This window comes from Eschrichtius robustus, chromosome 16, assembly GCF_028021215.1.
Source record: "Eschrichtius robustus isolate mEscRob2 chromosome 16, mEscRob2.pri, whole genome shotgun sequence".
In the NCBI taxonomy this organism is placed as follows: domain Eukaryota; kingdom Metazoa; phylum Chordata; class Mammalia; order Artiodactyla; family Eschrichtiidae; genus Eschrichtius; species Eschrichtius robustus.
This window is the reverse complement of record NC_090839.1, coordinates 52531633-52549372: the sequence shown is the minus strand read 5'-3', so window position 1 is coordinate 52549372 and position 17740 is coordinate 52531633. Positions and strand designations below refer to the sequence as shown.

Sequence of the window (17740 nt, the reverse complement as noted above, 5' to 3'; positions counted from 1 at the left end):
TGTTTATTAAGAGAATCATGCAGAATATGCTCTGAATACATCTGTGGGCCTTCCTTCAACACCTCCATGTAAAAGCTGAGTACATCTTAGATTTTCAGAATGGAATTTATGTTCCACAGAACACAGTCCCCATCAGTGCTGTTCAGGTACTGATGCAATGAGAACCAACTACTGATACTACTCATCAACTACTGCTACTCTCATCAAAACCAAGCCAGCAAGAAGCACTGGGAAGGACCTGGAGGTAATGGCACCCCAGCAGCAATGAGCACCTCTGGTACCCAGATCTTGGTTTCTAAATCCCACTTTCCAAAAGGAACCACGGCTCCTTGGAAAAATGGCCAATGCCAGGTCTGGGGCAGGGAAAATACCAGGTGAGTCTAGAATATCTTGTGGTGCCAGAAAGTGAGAAAGTGCTCAAAGCGTAAGGGGAACATGTTGGAAGGACACAGCAGCCAACCTGAAGAGGCTCCCAGTGGGCAAATCTAGAACAATCTGGGCAACAAAATCACAATGATATGAATGGATTATAACCCATGGAAGAGAATAAGTATCCCTGAGTCCATACAGGTACAAAAAAATAATTGAATAAATACATAAATGGAGGAGAAGGGAGAGCTTTTCCTTGCATGGGATTTCCACTTAATAAATGTAGAAAGAATAACAGAATCAGAAGGTCATCACTGGGTAAACACCACAGTAATAGTTTTTCCAGGTAAGAAGAGGCAATGGTTGCTTAAATTAGTGGGAGAAAGAATGATGAGAAACAGGGTATTTACACAGTCTCAAAGTAAAAAAAAAAAAAAGAAAAAAAGACTTGGCAGTGGAGAACCTGGGAGATGCCACCTGAATGCAGTGATCAAGGTTCACACAGCCAGGCCTGAGACAGATCGCATTGCACACTCTGGACAGGATGCACCAAGGATGCACAGCAATCCCACGGTACTCTTGACAGAAAACACAAAACATGAACTTATCCGTGCAGAAACATCAGGTAAGCCCAATGAGGGGCACTCTATGAATGAACAGACTTGGAATCTTCAAAAATGTCAAGGTTATGAGAGACCAGGAATAAAAGGGAAGACTGAGGGACCTGTTCCAGGTGGGAGGACCCAGGAGCCATGGCAACCAAATGCAACGTGGGGTCCTGAACCAGAATAGGACATCAGTGCAAATACCGATGACATTACACTAACTCTCCTCATTTTGCTGGTCACCCTGCAGTTACGTGGGTGTCAGAAAAGCGGGGTAAACAGCATGTGAGCATTCTCTGTACTCTTTTTGCAGCTTTTTCCAACTCTGAAATCGTCTCAAATTTTAAGGTCAAAAAGTAAAAATGCTATGGGACTTCCCTGGCAGTCCAGAGGTTAAGAATACACACTTCCACTGCATGGGGCGTGGGTTCGATCCCTGGTCAGGGAACTAAGATCCCACATGTCGTACAGTGCAGCCAAAACAAAAAGTAAAAATCCTCAAAGAATGAAAGCTCACTCACTGTTTTAAAAGAAGCAATGGCAGGTGAACCAGAGCAAGGCAGAGCTGCACCTAAAGTGCCTTCCTCCAGTGTCCAGCTCAGGCACCACCTCCCTCACAAAACTCCCCTCAGCTCTTGACCAGAACCGTGACGCAAACAAACACACACGGCCTCTAAATCTCAGGACTTCTTTTCATAGCTGGGTTACGAACCCAGAGGTGACCTGACGGCCCAGATGGGGACTAGAATCTGGGCTTTGCGACGACTCATCCTGCGTTCTCAAAGTACGCTGCCTTCTGAACTCTTGTGGCATCCGTCAGCATATACCTTCTGAGAGTCCCACTTCTTCTGTGCCTGTTACGTTTTTCCAGTAAGACTGCCAGCCCCTTAGGGGGGACTTCTTTGCATTTTTATACTTAGCCATGAACTAGGTAAATAAAGGGTGGTGGCAACAACAGCAACAGTGAAAAAGGCAAAGTTGAAAGAGAAAACTATATGGAGGTGAAGCACACATTTCAAAGACTGAAACGAGAACTCGCATTCGTACAGCTGTCACAGAGATGGCAGGAAACAGGAGATGCCCAGCAGCTGGATTTGTAGGACACTGGGAACTGCAGACAGAACACGGAAGGGGAAGCACAGCAGAGATGAGGCCTCCAGCAATTATCGACCCAGTGAAAAGCAAGCAGAAGATGCTGGCCACGTGGCTGCGAGTAAGATAGGAATCAAGACTGGACAGCAATACGGACGGACAGACAGACGTAAGAAGGGAAAAGGAAAAGTCGGCAACAGGCTTTGTGAAATGGAGTGTAGAGGATGTCAAGGACAACCACGCTGGTCCAGGCGTTCATCCCACTGGCCTTCCCGCCAGCTCCCTGTCATGGGGGCCACAACCTTTACCCCTGGCCACAGGGAGGAGTCTGGGATGGGACCAGCCAAGCTGAGTTGTGCCCAGAACTGTCCTTACTAGCATGGAGGAGGGGTTGGGGAGGCACTCTCGCCCCTGGGGAGCATCTGAAGCAGGAGAGAATAAGCACAGAAATGTCACCCCCAACACACGGGGTGACAGACAGAGGCCCAGTGACACCGTGGGAGTCCCTGCATACAGTCAGGCTTGATCCAGCCCCTCCGGCTCCCTCACAGTTCAGTTCTGAGAGCTGCTCAATGCTTGGTCTTGCCCCTCTGCGTTGCTCTGAGCTGGGTCTCGTCACTTGAGGCATAGCTCAGTCAGATGAGAGTGCATGAGAAAGGCAGGGACGACCTTCATCAACACTGCAGAGGCCTGTGCTGAGCACCACGCCCCACGGGTGAAGATGCTCTTGGTTATATACGCCCTAGCCGACCAGCCGGTCATCAAGGCCACACCAGAGTCTCACTGAGTTTTGGTCAGACACACGCGGCAACAGACATAAAGCCCACACTTGTGCATGCGCTCTCTCTCTCACACACATACACATACACACACACACACACACACAATTTGGGATACACCAATAGTACCAACAGTGGAAAGCATTAAGTGACCTGAATAGACAATTATAAATTATTATTATTATTAATCAAGGATTTCAGGAGACCTCAAAACACCTACCTGGTAGAAAAGTTAAAACAAGAAGCCTAGCCCGATGAGAGGGGAATGAACTAATTCCCCTGAAGAAAGGTAAGGGCAGGTCATTAACACGGATTTCTTCCCCTGCTTTTCATCAACAACCACGTCTCCCCCACGCTCCTGCAACCGAGTAGCCAGACTGCCTGCAGAGCCCACTTTCTCCCCAAGACAGAGGGGCCACACCAAAGCAGTAACTATTTCAGGTGAGAGTCAGCAATGGTTGCTGATTCTGAGAACACTCCAGGAATCACAAGTCTTCTATGCCTAACAAACAGCTTAAAGGCGGCACCATTTGGGCATATAATCTATAAAAGAACAGCCTCTGTACTTTACCCTAGAACTGTCGAGGGAAGAAAAGGAACACACTTGAATGTGTTTGAATGACTTTGCGTCTACTGGAACAAGCCTCATGTGGACATTCCATTCTCTCCTCGGACAACAGAGTCAGGCAGCACCAACACGTGGCCTCCTCCAGCCAGGAAGGGCAGAACTGAACCATCGACCCCGGAAGGGGGCAGGCCAGCCACGGGAAAGCCCTGAACTCGGCTCTGCGTCCTGTTCTCTGTCCACAGTCAGGTGTCTCCTGATCTATGAACACTCCATGGTTTCAGTTCCAAAGCCTCCTTCCTCTGAGCCTTGTTTCACAGGCTTGGCTAGACTTTTCTATCACTCCAATTAGTTCACTAGTAAAAGAATAAGGCTCATTGACCAAGTAACCTACTCTTGATACTACATCCCAAAGAAGAAGTCTAAAATATGGAATATGCACAAAGATGTCCACGGTAGCATTATTTACAACAGAATCCAGAAGGAACCACAACAATCAACAATACAAAAATGGTTAAGTAGAACAAGGACTGGCCAGAGGGTAAATATTTAGGTGTTGCAGGGCCACAGGTACTGCAGGAACCACACTGTAGTCAAAGACAATGTACAAGTGAAGAGGCTGAGCTGTGTTCCAATAAAACTTGATTTACAGAAACAGGCAGTGAGCATGTGGGTCATAGTTGCCTTCATCTGAAGCAGAGTATTTATAAGCATTAAAAAAATACTGAGCAAAAGAACTACAAAACACCTGGAAAATGCATTTAACGTTAATAAAAAAGTATGTTCTCTATAACTACAAAGATGTGAAGAAACAAAACCCGGAAGTAAAAATGGCTGGCAGGGAGCACGGCCGTTTCATTGGGCCGTGGGATGGGGGAGGAGCTTCTCTATGTTTAGGACTGGCCACTCTGTCCCCAGTCAGCTGTGGCATCTCTCTGGGTTGTGCTGGCTGCTCTGATGTGGCAAGTGTCCCCTGGCCCCTCCCTCTCGGGGACATCTCTCCTGAATCGGCCCACTCAGCTGTGAGGGGAAGGCCCAGAGGGAAGGGCACCACTCTTCAGGCCAGAACATATTTCAGAGAATCTTAGAAAAGAAAAGAAGCAAACGAAAACACTTCCTAACAGCCACCTCACTAGTAACAGCTTTGAAAGTCACAGCGAGGAGGTAAAGGGCCAAGGTCAGAGGTCAAGGCCTGTGCCTGGGGACCCACAGGCAAGGGCTAAGAGGCCAGGAGCTTCAGCCGCCTCCTTGGGCTGCAGGACCCACTCACCTCGTACAGCCCCTCGAAGAAGGTGTTCTTGTCCTCCGTGCTCCACGACTCCCACTGCCGCCGCACCTTCTTGCCTTCTTCCTTCTCACCGCCTGAAGACCCTAAGTTCCGGGAGGAGGAGCGAGAGCCCCCTGCAGGGGCGGCGGGGGCAACCCCGGACCCATTTCCAGTTGATGATCCGCCACCGTCAGCTCCTTCGAGAGAAAGAACCATATGGCTATCTGTTTCTCCCCGGGCCCCGCCCCCAGCTCCACCAGCGAGTGACATTGTCCTGCCCTGACCTCTGACTCTCGAGAAAAAGTTTAAACAGTGAGTAAAAGGAGAGCATTTATGTGGTACCACCAGAGCACAAGGACAAGGTCCCGCCGAAGCACACAGCTCCTTTCCCGCTGTAAACTAAAACCACACGGCATCTTTCCTTCTCAATTGAGGTTTGAGGTGAAATTATTTTTTCAAATAAATTGAAATTCAAACTCAAGAAAACATTTAAATGTATATAAGACACTACCTTCTTTGAGGTACAATCAATACTTAAATATGGACCACGTGGTACCTCAGCACCTTTTAAAAGTCCTGGGACTTCCCTGGTGGTCCAGTGGTTTGGACTCCACGCTTCCACTGCAGGGGGCAAGGGTTCGATCCCTGTTCAGGGAACTAAGATCCCACATGCCGCACAGTGCGGCCAAAAAAAAAGGTCTCCTGACCTTTTTCCTGATCACTTTCCACCAACAAAATCTGGTGTTCTGAGAGTGACCGACAACCCACAAATGCTCTTAAAGCATCAGTTCCTAATCTCAAGACAAGTCCTTGAAAACCCCGCCAAGAGGGGAGAGCACGTAAAGTACAGCACAGGGGCACCAAACACTGGGCCCGGGACTGAGAACTCTGTGCTCCCAGGAGAACGCAGGCAATAAACCAGAGGTAAAGGTCACAGATAACAATTTTACGACCTGACCCAATCCTCCCACCCATCTCAGTTCCTTCCTCTCAGAGGGAAGGGGAACTCCCAGCATATCCCTGTGATAACCAGCATTCTCTTTTCACAGAAAGGCAGGACCACCCAATGGCGAGAAATCTGCAAACTCTGAACAACAAGGGTGAAAAGAATATCATAAAAATAAAAGTACTTAAAACAGGAAAAGCTAAACAAATACAGATTATTGTTAAATGCTTTCTTAATGAGATAATCATGAGCTTTTCCATCAAGATCCACTTCCTCATCAATCTGGTGGGGGCCCTGGGCAGCCATGTGCACACTGGGGCTCAGGGCCACGTTTCCCTCACCCCCTTCACAGGGCTCTGCCTCCAAAGGGGATGAAAAGACAATCATGAGAAATAAAAGAAATGAAAAAGTAAAAGTCCGTTATTCCACATATGCTTGCAAAGACTATCCCTGAAGAAACACAAGAGCAGGGGCCGCCTGGGGTATGGGGTGGGGAGTTGCGGGGGTGGAGTCACTCTCCCCTCTTACACCTGGTTGCGTCTTTGTGCGCTGTGGGTCCATGTAATTACATCAACATAAGGAGTATCTGAAAACAGCTGATCCCATCAGTCAGCTATCAGAAAGCAGAATGTTTTCATACATGCAGAAAAAACTACTCGGCTACATGGAATGCGTTTGATTCTCTCATGTGGAAAGGTGTATCAGGCTAGCAGTGAGCTACCTTCATAAAGCGACACGAGTGGGTAACAGAAATCACTGTTTATCAGAGCTGTAGTGCCCAATTAGACAGCCACTAACAAGGCTATTTAAATTTAAATACTAATTAAAATTAAATAAAATAAAAACCCCAGTTCCTCAGTCACACCAGCCACATTTCTAGTAGTCAGTGTCCACATGTGGCCAGCGGCTCCTGTGCCGGACAGCACAGGACCTTACTATCACTGCAGAAAGTGCCACTGGCCAGTACTGTATTTGAATGTTCAACCTTCACGGTCCTAAACACACTGTTACAGAATAAGACATAATCAGGTTTAAAGCGTTTCACAGCTGCTCCCTTCCCATCCGGCAGGCACAACAGAACTGCACCTCAGGATCTCTGAGCTCCAGAGTGGGCGAAGGACGCACTGAACACGTGGTCTGACTTTGTCCATTCCTCACCAAACCGAACCAAACCCTGACCTAATTAATGAGCTTAGCACATCCCGAGATGTTTTCAACAGGTGTGGCAACTTAGAGCACATTTGCAGGGATAATCGGTTTCATTCCATTTCTAGTAGGTCAGAGACGCTTTGTTATGAGCTGAAGACTGGGTTATGAGTGCCGTTTAAACTCCACTCTCGGGACTTCCCTGGTGGTCCAGTGGCTAAGAGTCCCCGCTCCCAGTGCAGGGGGCCCAGGTTCGATCCCTGGTCAGGGAACTAGATCCTGCGTGCCGAAACTAAGACCTGGCACAGCCAAGTAAATAAATATTTAATAAATAAATAAATAAACTCCACTCTCAAAAGAAGTTCTGGTTGATTTGGAGCCCAGAGTTCCTCATGTGTACTCATCTGAGGAAGGGCTGTCTGTCTATCTCTGCACCACCCACAACAAAGGATTTCAGTGTCATTTTCAACTTTTGACAAAACCCTCACTAAACTCTCTTTTTCCAAAACAATGGCAACTTGCTGACAGTCACAGCTCAGGTTTACCTTTGCCAGCCCATGCTGGTGTCAATATACTTGAAAGTAACACACACATATTGTTAAAAATCCTATAAGGCACACGTCTTGCTGGCTTTTGTGAAATTTCACTGGATTACAGCACTGGTGACCTGAGACACGGAGGATGAACAGTGAAGAAAAACAGAATGGAAGCATCACTGAGCTGAAAGGGACCTAAAGGGTAGCGCACAGAATACACCAAACCAGCAGATGTGAAAGAAGGTACAACAGTAAAAGTGGCTCCGTGGAGGCCCACAAGGCAGTCAACCACACTGCGGAGCAGCGAGCCACTCTCCCCCGGCCAGAGGTCAGATGCACAGATGCTTAGCCTCTCCTGCTCTCGTTTCAAAAACAGTATGTCCTCAGTAGAGGAAAATAAAGCAAAACAAACTTTCAGAAAAGAAAGCAAATCACCCTCAGGCAACCATTTCTAACATTTGGTACTTGTCATTCTAGACCTTGAATGCTTTTTAAAAGTAAAGTAAAATCACAAAACTTTAGGGGGGAAGGAGAACATGGCACCTGGTAGGTACATCCCTGAAATTTCAGATGAGGAAGAGGAGACAGAGGCATCACCGCTTTACCTCAGGCTCCTTCAAGCAGAAAAAAAAACAGGAAGCAGGATCAGAGACACTGGTAGAACGAGATGGTGACTCAGGAAAAGTTCAGACAAAAACAGTGATGACCGAAGGGCGAAGACAGAGAAGCAAGCAAGGAGGACAGAAGCAGCAGGAAGGTAAGGGGGGGAGACAATTTTGAACAAGACTGAGTGGGCGTGGGGGCTCTCCGTGGGGGTGGGAGTGGGTGTGTGCCCAGCCAAAAGCACAGGGCCGAAGTCAACACTCTACCTGTGTCTGTGTTTCTGAGGCCATAAAGAGGGTTAGCGAGAGTCTGCACCGTGAGACGTCAGTATCCGAGGAACCAGAAGAGAAACGATGCACAAGAATGGGAGCCCCGCAGCGAGCTCTGTGAAAGCAGGAAGAGCCGCACCAGGTGTCACACAGCAAAGGCTCAGTGAGAGCTTGGGAACTGATGCGGCACAGGCTGAGGGCTCCACAGCTTGCCCTGCCCCTCGCCCACACAGGCCCCTGGGACCCAGTGCCTTCCCTCACAACCCACTTCAAGCCACAGTCCTCTAGCCGCTCAGGGGCCACCTGGCTTCTCCCCTTTCCCGTTTCTGCTGCCACTTTCCCAGGCCTGCTCCACACCACCTCTGAGCAAGGTGATCCTAACCAGCCCCTCTCTGGTCTCCCAGACAACCAACCCCGCCGCAGCCACTCTCCAGGGCTCACATTTGAGGGACACAGACGCATGGCCTCGGTCCACCTTTTCCCCTGCCCGCCCATCCATCCATCCACTCCGGACAAGCTAGACTGCCCGCCCTCCTCCACATGCACCCTCCCAACACCCAAGCAGCAGAGAACCACCCATCTGCCCGCCAGGGAAGCCCAGACGCAGGTGGAGCAGCCTACCCAACACGCTGCCACCCTGCCACCGTGCCCGCGGGCCTGGATGTGAGGAATACGGAGGTGCACAGCCCCATGGAGCATGTCCAGACGCCTGCTCCCTTCTGTCCCCATGGTGTGCAGTCACCTCTTTTCAGGACGGCGAAACAGAGGCGGGAAAGCCGTACGGTCCCTGGGCAGCAGGAGCCAAACCAGAGCCCGGGACTCACACTCCACACCTGGGCGTTGTCCTCCTGGGACACATGACATCATGGTGGCCGCCACCATGTCAAGGCTGCTTCAGTATTTACGACACACAGAGCCACAAAAGTCAGAAGCTAGAGGGAACTTGATCTCAACGTCCCCCTCAGTCTATGACAGATGAGGAAACAGGTTCAATGACTGCCTGGTGCCACCAGCCAGGGAGTGGCAGGGCTCAAGACTCCGGAGGATGCTGTGACTTAACTAGGGGAGACGCAGAGGATGTCGTCACAGTCCGTCACAGCACACAGTCCCGTCCTGAGCCTTCCTCTGGAGCTTGCCGAACTTCTTTCCAAGCGATACATCAAAATCCCAGAGGGACGGAAGACCCGCCGAACTCAAAGGCGTCAGAAATGTCCATCCCAGCAGGGGACACACGGGCCTCCCTGACTGGCTCCACCCGCTCTGGACTAGAAGAGCATTCCTGGTGTCTTCGAGCCCACCCGCCCCTGCCCCCGCCCCAGCTCGGGGCACCTCCTGGCGCAGCGGAGAGCACAGCCTGGGAGGGGCGGCACACACCATGCGGTCCCAACACGGCCCCCTCAGGTCGCGGTCGGTCCAGATGGGAGGTGCGATGCCAAGGCTCCCAGAGGTGCTTCCGTGCCTCTCATAACACACACATCCGTGTCACATGCTGAACAGCCAAATGTGGCTCAGGGGACACCCTCCCCCCCACGCAGAGGGAAAGACATCAAGCAAGCCAATTCCCAGTCAGAGTGTCACCCAACAGACAAATCCAAATGCCTCCCCTGGGCCCGCCACTGCCCCGAGAGCTGCAGGCCTCCCACCAGGATCCCTCCTGGGCATTCGTCGCTCCATCTGTCTCTAGGGTCCCTGTCCCGCGTCCCCCTCAGTGCCCTCCACATGCAGACCAGGGCCGGCCACCCTCCAAGACTTCCCGCTCCTCCCGCAAACGTCTGAGAAAAACACAACTACAATCCCTGTGTTCCTACTAAAACGTATGCCCTCCTCATCGAATACTGTGAAGGTTTCCTAATGGTTTCTTTAAGTAATTCTTGATCTCCCACCCAAACCACAGACCCCGGGAACGACGTCTTCTCCCAGCATTTCACACGTGGTTCTTCAGTGGTAAGAACACCGCCGTTACTTGATGTGATAAACTGCACACCACCCTCCAGGACAAAGCTGGTTTTCACATTTGTGACTCTGCTATCTGAAATCACCCCTCTGCTATCCTAGTATCTTTGTATCACCAAAACAAGACACAACATACTACATGAAATGAAAATCCTGAAGTATGTATGGTTGGCAGGCACAAGACAATTCCAGACACACACGAGACACCATGGAAACAACACTACTGTTGACATCAAAAGTCAAGGAAGTATTTGAAAATTAGCTCAGCCTTCAAACCAAAACGCAACTGTTACCTTATCTACTTGTCCATACTATCTATTCATATCTTTGACATGAAGCAAATGCCATCTGTATAACTCTGAACTGAATCATTCACCCAGAACCTCTGGTTTACGGGTATTTTCCTCTCTGTCCTGCACGGCTACATCATGGTCTCTGAAGTGGCCTGGGCCACAGGTCTCCTGACCTACTGTGCCCGGGGAGTGGGGGGGCTGTGTCACACAACAGGACCACGAGTCATGGTTGTCACGTCTTCCCCATACGTAGCATCACACAAGGAATGAGGTGTGTACTGGACAGACGTGGGAGAATGTCCTGCCTTCCCTCCTCTTCTCCCAACAAGGTCTGAGGGCTTTCACAGAGCTTGACGTCCCCGCCCAGGTGGGACACTGGGATGACAGTCATCATGTACTGGATCAGACCGGGCACAAGAACCACAGAGCTCCAGCCTTGGTGGTTTCGAGAGGGTCGGATGTGTCCCCCTGCCCTCGGAGTGTACAGGAAGCAGGGACTTCTCCACCCAGCTGCCCAGGCCTGGCCCAAGTGCCTGGTGAGGGAGGACAAGCGTGACCGCAGTGCAGACGGTAGGTGAAGCCACACCAAGCCTGGGGCCTCCGAGAAGCAAGGGCTAAGCAGAGCCCGCCAGGGAGACAACTGCCCTGACTTCGGGCACTGTACCCCAGGACCCCAGTCATCCTGCACAGCAGACTCCTTCGCCCCTGAGTTAAGGGAAGTGCAGCTTCAGCCACTGTCGCACCCGACCCACTCTGAAAGTAAGGAACCTGAAGTTCAGGCAGGTCGAGCACCTCTCCTCTGCCCCCAGCTGAACCGGCCACAGGGGCTCTGGGTGGGGAAACCGGGTCTCCTGACTGCTGGCTCACCCTTCTTCCCTAAAGGACACCCTTCTCCCAAAGGTCGACCGCCTCAGGGTGAGGTACCTCATAAGATGTCTTTTAAAAACATCTAGAAGCTACAGGCAGGCCCCAGATTATGAAAAATATACTTTCTGTACACTGATTCACTGATTCTTAAGCACAAGCACAGTAAAGCCAGGTGACGCCACCCGACTGTGGAGACGGTGCATCTTAGGACTGGCTCCCCCAACTCTGTGGAACAAAGTTCCTGGGTGGGGGAGGGAAAGGGACAGCAATGGAAACAGAGGGTCTGACTCTGCCTCCACCTCAGGCATCCCCTCAGCCCAACTGTCCTGCCAGGGCAGCAGCTTGGGGGCATTCCTGGGACCTCTACCCCCTACCTCCCGACAGGTGACCTCCTCCCACCCTGTCCACCTGTTCAGACTCAGCCTGCAGCTCCCCTGACCTCGCAGCCAGGCACATTTTCCCTAAGAGAAGCCTGTTAACCAGCCACGCAGAGCTTCACAGCGTTATTTATTGCGGTGAGGCAGGCACTAGCATTATCTCCATTTATAGACCAAGAAATTGAGATGCACTAGTCCGCCCAGAATCACCCAGATTGTGAACTGGCGAAACGGGGAAGGGCATGAGGGCTCTGTTTCCTGGCCCATGTTTCCAAAGACTGTGAATCCAGTCTCAAGTGTGTCCTCAGGCCACTCTGGGCACATGGTAGGGCCAGAGGAGCATTTATTTTGGCATCAAGCAGATCCACTGGTTTCTGATCTGCAGCTTACCTTCTGTCTAGTTGAGCACGCTGTTTGAACAACAAACCTCAGTGTCTGCACACATTTAAAAGCTAAGCAACAGAGATGCAAGATGCTTGGTGCACTGGCGCTAAACCATTGCTACCTTCCCTTTACCAACTCAAAAAGAATTTAATTCAGACATGTACTACAAAAAAATTTATTTTTTACTGAAGTTGGCAAGAACCTATTCTTAATAAAAAAGAAAAAACATATTTGTGTGGAGAGAAGCCAAATGAGAACTTCCTTTCCTCCACAAGCCTTTTCCTCCCAAACCCACAGCAAAGTTCTCCATCCATTAAAATTGAAACTGGAAAGCGGTAAGTAATCAACCAAAGGAACCTCCCACAGTTGGGCCGTGATTGTTTCTCAAATATAATGGAAATTTTATTTTTCTGAAGTGAAAAAACTGAAAAATGCCAGTACTGTTCACGCCCTTACTGGTCCATGCTCATCACTCCAGGTGTGGAGATTTCCAGGGTCTGTAAGACAAATAGCTCCTCCAAGAATCCTTTTCAAAGGTTATGGGCATGCTGTCACAACTGACCTTCTTTCTGCCTGTTAAGGGGGCCGTGAGGGAAGCAGAGGTTGCCCTGAGGCAGGAGGGGGGATGTCCTGGGCGTGGTGAGTGCATCCAAAGGAAGCTCAGGGCACATCCCAGAGGAGGCCTCACCAGAAAGCTCAAGGCCAGAAGCAGGCCAAGAAGTTCTGTGAAGCAGAAGAAACATGCTTTCTACTCCTCTCCTAAACGCCACCATTACAGTTTAGCTTTATTATTCACTTAAACAAACAGCTGCTTGCTAAAATAGGAAAATGCGTAAGTCACAAGAAGCACAAATTCTAACAACTCTCCATTTTACTAGTGGAAAGTGGATTGCTGCTCCAAGCCACACCTTGGGCAAGAACCAAGAAGAGATCTGACACAAGGCTAATCCAGGAAACCTTCTCCATCCGAGCCACACTCAAGTATGCAAACGAAAGCAAACTTCTCCTCACCTGACTGCCAAAATTCTAACTAAAGTTTCAGCATCACTTCACCTCACATACAGGTAGCCATTTACAGGGGACAGAGCGCTTTCACACCAGCGCCTCATTTCATTTTAGCAGCCACACGTGGAGAGAGTGGAGCAGTCAGTTCCTGCTGTTCCTCCTTTCACAGGTGAGGATGCCTCTCCAAAGGAAAAGCAGGCTTGAGGTCAAGCACGCAGACCAAGGTCAGAGGGCCAGAGGAACGAGGCCAAGAACTCTGATTGGACACCAGAGCCAGGGCTTCTGAAGCCACAAACAAACCCTCGAAGGAACCACAGCAGCTCACACATGATAACTTACACATATCTGTAACTGGGAACGAAAACCTGTTTTTTACAAAACAAAGCCAATAAAACAAATTAACATTTTCCTAATTGATCAGCAACTTTCACACCAAAATGTTTCTATGAGGCGAGTTTTGACTTCTGAAACATACAGAATTACCTTATACGTACATCTTCAAGTAAGTATACTTACATCAAAAATCTTTACCAAAAAACCAAGTAAGGCCATGATTTCAGAGGCCAGTCCTCCTCAGTTGAGAAAGAGGCAGAAGCAGCAAGCTTAACTGCACACATTTGGCCCAGATCTCCAAAATGTGTCCTCCATTAGCACCTGAGGTATTTCCTTCTTAAAATTATCAGGACCATGTAATAAATTTAAATTGCCATTTCCAAAGGAACTAAGTGACAGTTTTTTTCACGCAAAACTCACTAGAAAATGGTGTTACATTTGCTACCTATAAAAATGCTGCAAATGTGGCCTGAAACAAAAGAGATGTTAAGAACAATTCACTTGGACTTCCCTGGTGGCGCCGTGGTTAAGAATCCGCCTGCCAATGCAGGGGACACGGGTTCGATCCCTGGTCCAGGAAGATACCACGTGCCGCAGAGCAACTAAGCCCATGCACCACAACTACTGAGCCTGCGCTCTAGAGTCCGCGGGCCACAACTACTGAGCCTGCGTGCCACAACTACTGAAGCCCGCGCACCTAGAGCCTGTGCTCCGCAACAAGAGAAGCCACCACAATAAGCCCGCACACCGCAACGAAAGTAGCCCCTGCTCGCCGCAACTAGAGAAAGCCCGTGCGCAGCAAGGAAGACCTAACACAGCCAAAAATAAATAAACAAATTTATAAAAAAAAAAAAAAGAACAATTCACTTGTACAATTAACAAAAAGCAGAGTGCTAAAATATAAATAGACACAAGCAGAAAACAATAGGGAACGGGCAGATTGGGAACAAAAAAGCCGTAATGTTCTCAACAACCTGAGAATACCATGACAAATACTGTAGACTGTTACTCATTTACATCAGGCCACAGATGTTTTCACCACTTACTACACCAGGGGAGATGTTTTCATGGCACCCAAGGAAACCTTAGTTGAAACTCAAGGGCCACGTCTTGATGCCCTTAAAATTTTCAAGCCTAGCATACTTGAAGTGGAGGGTGATGAGCCCAAGTCAGACCCTTCGGATCACTCATTTTCGGCTTATCAATCTTTCCCCAAATGAGTTTCAAAAGCCCATTTCTTTGCTGTATTTCCACACATCTGAGTCTGGGGAAGAGATACAGCACGTATTTTCTCAATCCATATCTAAACTATTGTCTGCTGTTTAAAATAACCTACCATATAAATCATCAAGGAGCCTTTGGGGGGGAAAAAAACAACCTTCAGAAATCTATTGTGTTTGCCCAAAGAAGGAATACTTACTGCCTCTTAACATAGTTTAAATACAGAAAGAAACAGTCTCTTTGGAGGAGAAAAGGGTCATGTCCCCCTGCAAAGTGCCACCCAAAGTGTGGGTGCTGGACAAATGTGGGAGCAGGAGCTGGATGGAGGCAGGGAGGCGGGGAGGGAAGGGTCCCTTCTCCACCCCCGGGGAGTACAGGGCACACCCTGCAAGGGGCTGGGGTCCCCCGTACCTTTTCCGCGGGGCCCTGAGCTGCCCGCGCTGCTGCTCCCCCCGGCGCAGGACGAGTCCTTCCTGAGCCTCTTGCTCTGCGGCCTCACGCTGGACCTGAGGAAGTGGTGCTGGTCCTGGGGGCAGGCGGGCGGCGGGGACGGGGCCTGCGGGCCGCCCGAGGGGGCCTGGGGGCCGTCGCCGCCGTCCCGGGGGGTCTTGCCGTCCCTCTTTGTGCCACCGTTCTCCTCGGCCGCGTCCCCACCGCCGGGCCCCTCTCCTTCCAGCGAGTCCTCATCGGCCGACCTCTTGCCCAGCCTCTTGAGCCCTTCCTCCCCGCCGCCGCCGTCTCCCAACTTCACTGTCATCCTGGCCGGGGAGGGGAAGAGGGGACCCCGGTGAGGCGCGCGGCCCGCAGCCTGCGAGAAGTTTAGCCGCACCGATCCCCTCTCAACATGGCCGCCGTTGTTTGTTCCAGATCCCCTCCCGCGGCCCGCCCGCCCCAGCCCGGCCAGCCGGGCCTGAGCCGCCGCCCGCCCGACCCCGGCCCGGACCCCCGCGCGCCCGCCCGCCCGACGTCCAGGAAACGGCGGCCGGCGGCGAGGAGGCGGCGGGGCGGCAGCTGGGCGGCCGCACCCGGACGGCCCTGCCCGTGCGGCGCCCCGGCCCGGGGTCGGGAAGGGGGCATGTGGCCCGGGCCGGGGTCCCGGGGTCCCGGAGCCACCTACCCAGCGGGCCCACGGCTCATGGCCTGCGCGCCGGGCAGCCCGCGCGCCGGCCTCGCTCCCAGCGCTGCCTGGGCCGGCCTGGCCTCCGCGCCCGCGTCCCCCGACCCCACCCCTCCCCGCCCCCCAAAACGCGCAGGACTCCGGGCCCGCGCACCTGCCCCGCAAGCCTGCCCCCAAAGTTAGCCCCGGAGCGGGGTCGAGGGACCCGGATCGACCCCGGCAGGGGAGAGGCGCGGGCTCGCCTGCGTGCACAGGGAACTCCATGGTGGCCCGCGCCTGCCGGTCCGCCTGCTTATTTTAAAACAGACATAAAGAATAATAAGCTCGGGGTTTCTGGGAATCTTGCTTCGGAGGGTGGGATATGTGTGCTGCTCCGGGGATTTACTAAGTGAAAATGCTTTTGCAACAAAGGAGCCTGTTGCATGGAACAGGATGGAGCCACCTATGAAAGTGACAGCACAGTTATGTCCAGGTAAGAATGGATAGAAGAGAATTGTGTTAAAACTCTCGGTAACCATGAATAAAAATCTCGCATTAACTTTGTTACCCTCTGTTGTGAGCAATGTCAACAACAAAATGTGACAACTCTAAAATGTGGACCAAAAAGCAGATCCACTCAGTTTATGCAAAGAGAATCAGACACTATCAACATTGTAAACCCAGAAATAGTCAGTAATGTGTACATGCGATGCAGCAAGAAAGATCAACAGGTGTTGATACTATGCCTAAACTCTGTTTGACATGCTCAACACGACTGCTGAGAATGGGAACATTTCCATTTTAAAGGAAAATGAGAGCAAGACATCAAGGCCAACAATGAAATATAACAGGAGTAAGGACCTTTCATAGAAAGATTTGGAAATGATTAAATCATAACAATACCTGCTACTGCTCTTAAGTATTATGCCTCAAAACTATCTGTTACAGCATTCATCTGTTGAAATTGATGTCATAAATCACCTGAATTCATACCAGTTTAAAAAAAAAAAACCTGCCAAAGAATAGAACTATACAAGACAGATACTACCCAAACTTAAAGGACTTCATTGCACAGGACATCTCACTATTCACTTATCCTATCCATTTCTACTTAAGAAACCTGAAAATATCCTAAAGGGCCTTCCTCTGGGTTATAATGTGGAAAACCCTATTCCCAGGGACCTATCATCCCAAAGCTACCCACATAACCCAGGACCCGGGCAAAGGTTACATCAGCTACAACAGAATAAACTTGCCCGTTCGCCAGGTTGAATATTGGAAGACACTAAACTGAATACAAAAGGACGTTGCTTTTCAGAATTAAAAGGATATTAACACATTTCAGAGTTTTCCCTGAAGGGAAAAGGAAAACATGGAGATAGAATCCTTTTACCGAATACCTCCAACCCTACTTCCTGACCGTACACACAGGTGGGATCACCTCAAACCCAATCCCGGCTGGACACCATTAGCCACATTCCGTGAAAGGAAAAGCAAAACCTTCCCTCTCCGGCGGATTTCTGGCTGCACACAAAGAGCGCTGTCAACGCAACACTTCTGAGTCCGAGCTCCCGCTAGCCGCCCCGACAAAGCACCGCGTACGTAACCACCGCCGCCAGGGCTTAGGCCACTTCTCCCTCAGCCCCGCTCCGGCTAGGAGCCGGGCCTCGCCGTGACAGCCGGTTGGGGCGGCCCACCGCACCCGAGCCGCAGCCTCCCGTCACCTTTTTCATCAAAGCCTCGCAGCAGCCTGGATTCCCGGGCCCCCCGGGGTCCTGTCGGGCAACCCCGGCCCCCGAGCGCCAGTTGCTGAGAGGCCGCAACGCCGGTGTGGTCTTCCCGCCTTGGAAGCAGTCGCCGAGCGGTCCTCGCCCCGGCACGTCCCCTCCGCTGCCGGCGTGCGGCTGACGGGGCTGCGGGCGCCGGTGCTGCGGCCGCTCAGCCTCACAGAGGCCCAACCCGCGGCGCACAGGAGCAGTTCCGGCTACGGCGGCCGGCGAAGTCCGCGGGGCCGACGCGAGGGGCGGGGCCGGG

At 51.1% G+C, this 17740-nt stretch overlaps 1 protein-coding gene across 4 annotated transcripts in view; it reads right to left on the bottom strand.

Annotated features, from left to right (window-relative positions):
- CRAMP1 (cramped chromatin regulator homolog 1) overlaps nucleotides 1–17657 on the bottom strand; it is a 54742-nt gene extending 37085 nt beyond the window's left edge. For 3 of the 4 annotated variants that reach the window (XM_068524077.1, XM_068524080.1, XM_068524081.1), the window contains exons 1-3: nucleotides 15728–15791; nucleotides 15022–15368; nucleotides 4681–4874 (exon numbers count right to left, since the gene is read on the bottom strand). In XM_068524077.1, the coding sequence (XP_068380178.1) occupies nucleotides 4681–4874; nucleotides 15022–15368; nucleotides 15728–15747 (561 nt within the window). In that variant the 5' untranslated portion in view covers nucleotides 15748–15791. Of the gene's footprint in view, nucleotides 1–4680; nucleotides 4875–15021; nucleotides 15369–15727; nucleotides 15792–17430 lie in introns of those variants that run through there. The other variant, XM_068524078.1, reaches the window with a different exon arrangement.
- Between the last annotated feature and the right edge of the window lie 83 nt (nucleotides 17658–17740).